At 38.1% G+C, this 9,667-nt stretch overlaps 1 protein-coding gene across 1 annotated transcript; it reads left to right on the top strand.

The window, feature by feature from the left end:
* Nucleotides 1-545: 545 nt before the first annotated feature.
* Nucleotides 546-7,573, top strand: LZIC (leucine zipper and CTNNBIP1 domain containing). The gene is made up of 6 exons (XM_010288014.1): nucleotides 546-695; nucleotides 1,801-1,936; nucleotides 3,017-3,115; nucleotides 3,765-3,860; nucleotides 5,647-5,728; nucleotides 7,164-7,573. Exons 1-6 carry the CDS (start codon nucleotides 595-597, stop codon nucleotides 7,220-7,222), a joined length of 573 nt encoding a protein of 190 aa, XP_010286316.1. The 5' UTR covers nucleotides 546-594; the 3' UTR covers nucleotides 7,223-7,573.
* Nucleotides 7,574-9,667: the final 2,094 nt, after the last annotated feature.

Below are 9,667 nucleotides of genomic sequence, written 5' to 3'. Positions count from 1 at the left end.
CGGCTGCTGGAGCCGCTGGCGTTAGCGCAACCTCGCAACGGCCGCGGAACCGGTGCGTGCCCCAGGGATGGCCCATGGAGCGCTGCCGTCGGCTGGCTGTCCGCTCCTATTTGATGCGCAAAGCAGCGCGAATTTCCTCTGGAGTGCTCGGGTGTTGCAGAGCTGATGGTTCTGCCGAAGGTGTTTGCATGCTTCAGACACCTGCATCCGGGTTGTTGTTGTCTCTTAAAGAGCTTCCCAGGGGGCACCTGAAGAGTGGAATCCTTTGTTTCATATAGCGGGACCTCAGTATTTCAGTGATCGCTACTTGGTTTTAAACTTGTTGGTTTTATGTGTTGTGGCTGTTTGAGTTACTGCCTTGGTGAACTGCCTCTTGAACAATCCTCTAGACACAGCCTAACGTTTCTGTATTGCCACTGCAAGGATCTCCGAGTGTTTCTGTCAGACATCATGAAGATCACCAAGATACTGCGTAATTTTATTGTATCTGGAGCATTTTAAAATAAGTTTTAAGTTACTGATACACAACCGTGAAATGTCCTTTCTCCTAGGAGTGTCATGTAACAACATAAAATTTTCATGTGAAAACAGAAGATGGCTTCAAGGGGAACAACAGAGACCAGTAAACTAAAACAAAACTTGGAAGAGCAGTTGGATAGATTAATGCAGCAGCTTCAAGATCTGGAGGAATGCAGGTAATAAAAATGGATGCTTTCCTCTTACATGGTAATAATTTCTTAAGCAGTTGGCAGAAGAAAGTGGTACCTTTCAAAAAACTTGTTGTTTTTTTGTTTTATTTTGTGTTTTGCTGTGGCTTTATTTTTTTTAAACTAGGTGGAATGTTTGTGTCAGGTAGTAAAAATTATTTTTAAAAACCTTTCTTTTTATTAAGATCATTCTATTTATAATCTTCTTGAGGAAAATGCGGGCAGAAATACTCATTACTGTTTTCTTTGAAGTTTTGTGTTCCACTGTGACTTTCTAACTTTTAATAGCTGTTCACAGAATTAACCATTTTCATATGGGCTTTTTTAATAGCAGTCACTTGCTTTTGTGTCTTACTTTGTTTTGTCTTAATTACAGATGTTTGGGTAGGGTGTTTCTATTCTAGTTTGTCTAACATTTTCATGTGGTTTGTTTCATGTGATTTTGTGTTAGTTTTTTGTGGGCTAATAAAATTTGAGATAGACTGAATTACCAAGTAGAAGGTTTTTTTTATGTTTCAGTACTTGCATTTAAACATCCCGTGTGGTTTTAGATGCTTTCTTTGACTATAATTCTAACTTGTCCAAGCAGTACATACTTTTTTCCAAGAACAGTTATAACTACTAAGGGTTGGTAGTGCCACTCTTTGAACTGGCCAAGGTTTAGACAGCAGGATCAGTTATTCCTGAATAACTTGATGGTTTTTGGCTGGGGAGGTAATTTGATTCACTGTAGCTTTGAGCGAGACAATCTCAATGCATGTTTTTGTCAGGATCCAAAATACACTTTTGAATATTGCATCAAGTGTTGAGTATCTCATAGTATCGTGAGTATCTCATTTAATACATGTGACTTCATACAAACACGGCAAGTGCATGGGCGCATAGGAGGTGGTGCAAAACCAAGCAAACTGCATATGCATTAGCTAAATAACAGCTAATAAAGCTAGAACAGAATAATCTGATGTGATGTGAATGTTTTCACTGCTGTCTGAGGAAGAAGCGGAGCTTCATAATATTCCCTGATGTCCTTTTCTCCATGTTACGTCTCAAGTTTGATCCTATGAATTAATGTGTCTTGTTGGATCCTCTTTAGAGAGGAGCTAGATGCAGATGAGTATGAAGAGACCAAAAAAGAAACTCTGGAACAGCTGAGTGAGATCAATGACTCACTGAAGAAGATTATGTCTGGGGACATGACTTTGGTGGATGAGCTCAGTGGGATGCAACTGGTAAGGATGATGTGTTACTGAAAATAGTTAATGTTCTGCTTGGGCTCAGTGAAACAGAAATTAGATACAAGTTGTTCATTATAACTTTTAGACAGGCATGTGTGAAAGCTAGATCTACATATCTAATGTTTTTATTATTTAATATATGTGTACATATAAAAACTTGGTTCGGTCTCTTCATTTTAAAAGGAAAAAATGTTGAAGAACTATAACCATAATGCTGTAGAAAAAGCTGCGGGAAATTGCAGGGGCAAAAGTATATCGGATCCTTAATATTAGAAAGTAACACAAAATAATACAAATTAATATAAAAGGTCTGAGGGACAATCGAGGACAATATATATCATGAGAAGTAAAGTTCATGCCTGTATGTTAGAAAGCATAAAGATAGCATTTCTTGTGTTATTGCTGATTTGGATTTCAGAGATTTGTACCAGTCCAGATGAAAAGGCTGTAGGAGTGGCTGTGTAACTTCATGTTCTTGTAGTGAGTTGATCTTATTTTATGCAGACTTCCAAAGTTTTGATCTACTTTATGTCTTTTCAGATGTTTAGTTAGAGCTTTGTTCCTTCTGAGCCATATGTTTTAGGGTTTTGTTTAAGGAGAGATTATGATTTGTCCAAACGTAACTATAGCAAGATTTAATCATAATAGTTTTGATACTCAGTAGAGGATTTTGAATAACAGTAGGAGATTTACCTCATCACTTACATTCTGCTTACCCTTAGAAGAACCGTAATGGTCAGCGTGGGCATAAGAACTGCTAAAGATAGCATAGCACTTGGCATGTGCTAATATCAGGAAGATGTTGGAAATCTTTAGGAATAAAAGACCTGGACTATAATGAAAAGTTTCACATTTCTTTTTCAGTGTAGCTGCGTAAACTAATTAGATTTTTCAAGCGGTAAAGGTCGTGGTTTTTTTTAATCTCTCTTCCATGGTTATGCAAAAAAAAAAAGCTCTCTTTATGAAGTGATGCAGAGGATACTAACGATGCTTTCCAGCCTTCATTAATCTTGTCATACAGCTATAGCTTGTGACTGCTATTAGTTCTCATCATTCTTGCACTTTTCCTTGTAGGCAATACAAGCAGCCATCAGCCAAGCATTTAAAACTCCAGAAGTAATTAGAATGTTTGCAAAGAAACAACCAAGGCAATTGAGGACAAGATTGGCAGAGGTGAAGGTTTCTGTTGTACTGTAAAAATTGTTTATTTGAGCTAGACTGATTTAAATATGTAATGAATGCAAGGAGAGCACCAAGTGTGTTAGAAAACTTGGTGGCAGCATCGTAAGGAGATAGAGAAGTTCCCTTGCAGAATTTGTTCAGGACAATGTGTACTTCTTGAATTATCTTCTATCTTGCTGCTTCAAAACAAAAATGTGATTGACCAATAGTGAACTGAGTATAACTGCAAATAGAAAATCTGAACAGTATGAATCTGTAATTGTACTGAGGGCCTGGAGAGTGCATTTGATGTTTCAAAGACCTAGACTGGACTTGAGATTAAGTGAAATGAAATGTGATTCCCCCATGTATCGGTGATACGTGAATCCATAATTTTGAATGAATAGCAGCCTTTGATTAAAAGCGATTAAAGTTTGGAGAAATCAGTAATGCTAAGGTTAGGTGGAAAGAGTATTTGCAGAATGGTCAGAAGAACTTTGCGGCCAGTTTTTAAATTATGGGTAGCTCTGTCTCTTACTTCCATGGGTACCATGTTAACTGGTAATATTTTTAGGCAGTTGCATTGCTCATGCTGTTGTCTTGACTGAAACTAATGGGAATCTTAATAAGTTTTGACTTGCTCTCCACCCCTCGTATACAGATGGACCGAGACTTAATGGTTGGGAAGTTGGGACGAGATGTATATACACAGCAGAAAGTGGAAATCCTGACTGCTCTCAGAAAACTTGGTGAGAAGGTAAGGCAGTGGTATGATAGTTAGGTGAATACAAATTCCTATCTATATATTGAAGAGGGATTTGAAATAATTAAAGTAAGAAATTAACACTTCTGTTTGAGCAAATAATAAAATGCAGCTTGCTTCTGTAATACATAAATGTCCTCCTATTTTAATGCTAAACTTTCTGAAGCATTCGCTACTGAACATATACGAAACAGTGTTGTACATTTATATAAGGCTGTTTCTACTTCAGAATGCTTTCTTTGTTGGGTTGTAGAAATGAATCACATAGAAGCTAGTACAAGTTGATATTTGGAAAAGCTACAAAACAAGTCTTTTACTAACTAACTGCCACCTATCCACCTGGCAGGAACTATCCAAGACTTTTGATATACATTGAGCTTTACTTAGTTTTGTATTGGTGATAGTAAATACCTACTTCTTGGTGTAAGAAATAAATTGGAGAGATGAGTGATGAACTGATTGTTTCCCCTATGAGTACATCAGTGGCACAACAATCCCTGGTTTTTACCGCTAGAGGGAGGAAGAGAAATTGTTACTTCTTTTTGTTGATGATGTGTGAAGAAAAAGGGTTGCTGTGTATCTCTGTACTTAAACTTTCTTAGGAAATGAGGCAATGTAATGGAAAAGATCAAGTGCAGTACTTAAAGGAGCTGCATTCCAGGCAGATGATATTAGCAAATGCTTTTCCTTCAGACATTTTTATTGCTTGATTGCTGGAGAAAAAATGTTTTGGAAATAGGTTAAAAGGCTAGTTAAGACTGTGAACTGAGTGTATGATGATATCTAATCCTCCTGGCATGAATTCCTTAGATTGCTTTAGACAAGCCACTTCACCACACTTTGGCATAGCCTCCTTCACAGAGAACTTGCTAGGATAGTAGTTTCACGTCTGTTCTGAATGTGAAAAATGGTGGTAAATATTACATGTTTGCCTGCACAATACTGTGAAATGTTAAGCACTTAGATGCTTGCTTACAAAGTACACCAGAGGCGGGTAACTAATACTTTTTCCCTCTTTCCAACATCATTCTGAATGCCTGTACCTAATTTTTACATTTTTAATAAACAAACTGGCGTAAACGCTGTGGACAGTTTGATACACTTATGCTGTGCTTTGATAAGGTTATATATCTGAGGCTACTTAAATGAGAGAGTTTTAACTCAGAATATCTGATCCTTCCAAATGTAGGTTACTACCTCATTATTGTAAATATTTCATAGGCATCTGTCACAAGGCATCAAAGCACATACATGAAAGCAAAATACACATGTGTAAATGTCACTTTAAAGGAAGAGGACCATTTCTAGGTCATTGACTCTTAACATGGTCAAAGCTGGTAGCAACTGCCTATTTTCTCTTTCCTCAGTAGATGGTACGAAGCGAGCTTAGATCTTAGCTCATCACTGTATTGACCACATAACTAAAAAAGTAATTGACATCCTTTGCCGAGTTTTGGTACAGAGGTACAGTGTGACCTTTTCATCAAAAATTATCACTAGAGGTCAGCTTGAAACTTAGTGGTACGTGTAGAGGCTTGTCTGATGTTGAATGCGCTGTCCTTCCTGGGCTGACAGATGCCGTTAAGAAAAAATTCAGTGGTAGGGGAAGTAGCTTGCATTTTTACTTTGGTTTTTAATATGTTAGATAACACTGCCACTTAAAAACTGCAAACTGACAATTGCTGTAATGTGTCGTAGTTCATGTATATGCCCATGTAGATGGTGGGAATATGCACAGCTAAGGTACCAAGTTCACAGCTGTGGTCTTTTTTTCATTTAGCTCACTCCAGATGATGAGATGTTCTTGTCAGCAAATGCTGGTACAGCTCTGAGCCAGTTTGAGAGAGTCTCCACTGACCTGGGTAAGTTTTCATTCTCATAACTTCTAGTTTCTTTGCCTCATTGAACACTGATTAAGAGAAATACTTGTGAGTCCCCTATGAAAGAGAAAATACAAACAAAAGATTCATGCAGTTCAATTTTTATGTACGTTTTCTGTTCTATTAACAATGAAACTCTCATACACTATCCATGAGGAAAAAGTAATGCAGCGAATAAATCCAGTGCCAAATGTCCATAAAATGCCAGGCGTTGCTTGTAATGCTGAAGGCTTGGATGGTCTGTCTCAAGCAGAGATACCACTCTTGCAGTTAAACACAGATCTTTTTTTGCTATTTCAGGAGAGTCTTTTTTTCTCTGCTAGATGCAGAGAATTCAGCAATTATTGGCACATTGTCAAAATACAGCTTTAAAGCACTCTTCTTGCCATGATTGTCATAACGCTAATCATATTGACAAGACCAAAAGTTCAATTATAATAGTCATTAAATAAGCACAACAGTTTCTTCTAACATTACAGTTAGAACTGTGATGAAAAAACTATGAATGGCAGGAACGTGCCAGCCTAGATCAGGGTACGAATAAACTGTCTCTGTGACCTAACTTTCAGTACTGCTTTTCCTGAGAGTGTAAGCAAGGTGAGAACCCTTTTGTTCAAAAGGGTACTTTGTTAGGAGCTCTCTGTGTTTGTGGTGGTTTGACCTTGGCTGGCCACCAGATGCCCACCAAGCTGCTCTCTCATTCTGCCTCAGCAGGACAGCGTGAGAAAATAAAGTGAAAAAGTTATGGGTCAGAATACAGGCAGTTGAATAAAGAAAAGCAAAGGCTGTGCACAGAAGCAAAGGGAAAAAAAAAAAAGATTTATTCTCTACTTCCCGTCAGCAGGCAATGCCCAGCTACTTCCTGAGAAGTAGGGCCTCAGTACGTGTAGTAGTTCCTTCAGAAGACAAATGCCTTAATTAAGAAATCCCCCACCTCCCTCTCTCTCTGAGCTTTTATTGCTGAGCATGGTGTCATATGGCATGGAATATCCTTCTGGTCAGTTTGGGTCAGCTGTCCTGGTTATGTCCCCTTAACCTCCTGCCCACCTCAAGCCTACTGGCCTTTTGGGGTGAGACAGCCCTGATGCTGTGCCAGCACTGCTCAGCAGCAGCCAAAATATCAGTGTGTTATCAACACCGTTCTAGCTACAAGTACAAAGCACAGCATTGTGAGAGCTGCTGTCGGGAAAGTTAACTCCATCTCGGGCACAGCCAGTACAACATGGCTGGTTTCAGACCTGTCAAGCTAGTAGGTGTGTGTGTGTCCCCCTTTTTTTTTAATTAGGTCAAGTGTTCTAGTTTTCAAAATACAGGTTTGATTTCTTTTGATCTTAAATGTTTTACTTGATTTAAATTGTATATAAGGAAATTACCAATTTCTACTAATACTTACTGAAAATGTTTTTTCTTCTCATAGGATCAGGAGACAAAGTCTTTGCTCTAGCAAGTTTTGAAGTAGAAAAGGCAAAACAGTGAAGAGGTGCGTGAGGCTTGTGTCTCTACTGGTATCAGCAGCATTGGACTTCTGTCATATTGCATTTGTGTTTTCTATTTTTAACATGTTGAAAAAAAGAAGAGCAAAACAAAACCAAAAAGATCCCAGACTCTAAACTTCTTGGGTTCTTAACCAGAAGACATGAAGTAAACAGCCTTAAGTGCACTTTGGAACCTTGGTGTCTGTATCCCATAGTAACATAAGCTCTCAGGCTGAACACTAAGTGGTGCTCCAAAAACAAAAGCATGATATGACTGTCTTTGGAAAGAATCAGCTATTTTGAATTTTTCTGAAGGTGTATTTCTCTAACTATTAAAATGTAATCTTTTTGCATGTGGTTGTAGCAAGCAGATCTTTTTCAGGAGCAGTCCTAACGAGTGAGCGTGTGTTTTGGGTGATTGTTCATGTTGTTCGCAAGTTCTCTTAATTTTTGTCTGGACTCCCTACTAAGTAGTTTATACTAGGAATGCATTGAAGCTTTGAAAAATTGACATAGTTTATTTGAAATGCCATCTTTCTACAAACTGTTTGCAGAAGAACCAAAATGAGACTGTGCTGATCATTGGCCCTTAGCTGCTTGTTTGCTGTGCACATGAATGAGTGCCATTGTGTCCTAGCCTTGACTGACAAACAATGGAAGCCCTGTAGGGAGGCTTCTGGAGTAATTTAACCTTGTGTATTGAAATGGCAGGGAATTGCTAGGAAATGGCAATGAGAAACGCTTTCTGTGACCTCTTTCTTTAGCTCTGGATGTATAACTACATGCTACCATTATTTCCCAGTATTAGTAGAAGCAAGTTTAAAAAGCGGGGGGAAAGCTCTCGTTACGTGATCGGTGCAAGTGTCGCTCAGACTGTTTATCAGGTTGTGGTGCTGTGGAGAGGGAAGGGTCTGTGCCTCCACAGAGAAGTTAGAATCCTGAATAATCTCAGGGTGTAGAAGGATTTAAAATCTCATACGGTTGAATTTTTAGCTTGAGTGTAGAGGAACTACTTGCGACTCTAGATGTGTGTTTAACTTCCTGATAAACTATTTCTGGTAAAATCAATACTAGGGATCTTGTTCTTAAAATAGTGGCTGCTTCACACTTTAATTCATTACTTGTTAACATTTTGTCTGAGCTGATTGAAAGCTTGTATTTCACTGAGAATTTTTTCAGCTTGAGAAATGTGCATTTCAGATCTGCTCTACCCTTGGTATATATTCGGGCACTGATCTAATGATATTGGCAACAACAAAAAAAAAACGGCATTACTTAATTGAATTTCATACCTGTTCCTGTTCTTATTTTACCACTAGCTAGAGAAAAGTATACAACTTCTAGCTGGGGGGGGAAGGGATAAGGAAGAAAAAAGTTACTTCATGTGAAAAAAAAAAAGTAATTTCTCTCTCTTTCTGTGCAAAAGCAGTTCAAACATTAGACAGTTTTGGTTCCTATGGACTATATGTTTTAACACTTCTTTTCTTTGGAGAGCTTCAGAAGTGGAGGAAGCATTATGAAATCTCATTGGCAAAAGGAGCATTTGGCTGCGAGTGTGGTGACGTGCTGTTGTTATCTGGCACCCCTCAGAGAAAGTGTGACTTGCCGGTTACAGATACAGTCAGTTCTCCTTCCCATACGGTGGGGCAGAAATGTATTAGCAGAAGAAAGCTGCTTAAATTCCACAAATTATGTGGTTTTTTTCAAGTGATAAATTTATTTTTCCTTAAATGAGAGCGAAGTACAATAACCAAATGCCACAGTGGTTTATGCTAACTCTCTAGCAAATGACATTTAAAAAGAAGTTAAACAGAGATCTCTACCTATGTTGCTAAGATGATAGGTGTATCTTCAGGACAAACAGATTTTGTGCTGGTGTTAGTGATTGGGTATTCTTTTGACAATGTGTCATTTTAAGTTTTAGGCATGTTTCTGAACTGATCTGCAAAGTGTGATAACTGCCATCGGAGTAAGTCTGTTGCTGGAAAGAAAAGGATGGTGATAATACTGAAAAGATCAGAAGAATTCCTAGAGAAAAGTTCTCGTTTCCATCTTGTTAGTGCTTTGAATTATGAAAACTAAGAAATATATCTACTGAAAGGATGATACTGAATTCTTTTAGAATTAGCAATGGATTATAAACCAATGTTTAAACCCAAACATTGGGTAGATTCAGTTCCAGTTTATGGTGCAATGGCTGTTTTTGGCAACAGTGGAGTTGTACTTGCGTATGTCAGCAGTGAAGGTAACCCGCTGTTTTGAGGAATCCTGTGTTTAATGGAGTAGAACATCCGTGTTTTACCTATCTTGTATATATCTTAGTCTTTTATAGCTAGACTTGAGTTTCAGTGAGAACTGCCATTAAATTGAGTGAATGGAATGGAAATAATCTTAAATTTTGATAGCCTATTGCAATGTTAATCTCAGTGTAGCATCATAGTCACTT

This window comes from Phaethon lepturus, unplaced genomic scaffold, assembly GCF_000687285.1.
Source record: "Phaethon lepturus isolate BGI_N335 unplaced genomic scaffold, ASM68728v1 Scaffold3265, whole genome shotgun sequence".
Taxonomy (NCBI): Eukaryota; Metazoa; Chordata; class Aves; order Phaethontiformes; family Phaethontidae; genus Phaethon; species Phaethon lepturus.
This window is presented reverse-complemented; position numbering and strand designations above follow the sequence as displayed.

What these genes read in the sequence shown, in the direction of transcription:
- LZIC (XM_010288014.1), top strand. Translation starts at nt 595, where the DNA reads ATGGCTTCAAGGGGAACAACAGAGACCAGTAAACTAAAACAAAACTTG. An exon ending in CAAGATCTGGAGGAATGCAG is followed by an intron (nt 696 to 1,800) that starts GTAATAAAAATG and finishes GATCCTCTTTAG; the next exon opens with AGAGGAGCTAGATGCAGATG. An exon ending in GAGAGTCTCCACTGACCTGG is followed by an intron (nt 5,729 to 7,163) that starts GTAAGTTTTCAT and finishes TTCTTCTCATAG; the next exon opens with GATCAGGAGACAAAGTCTTT.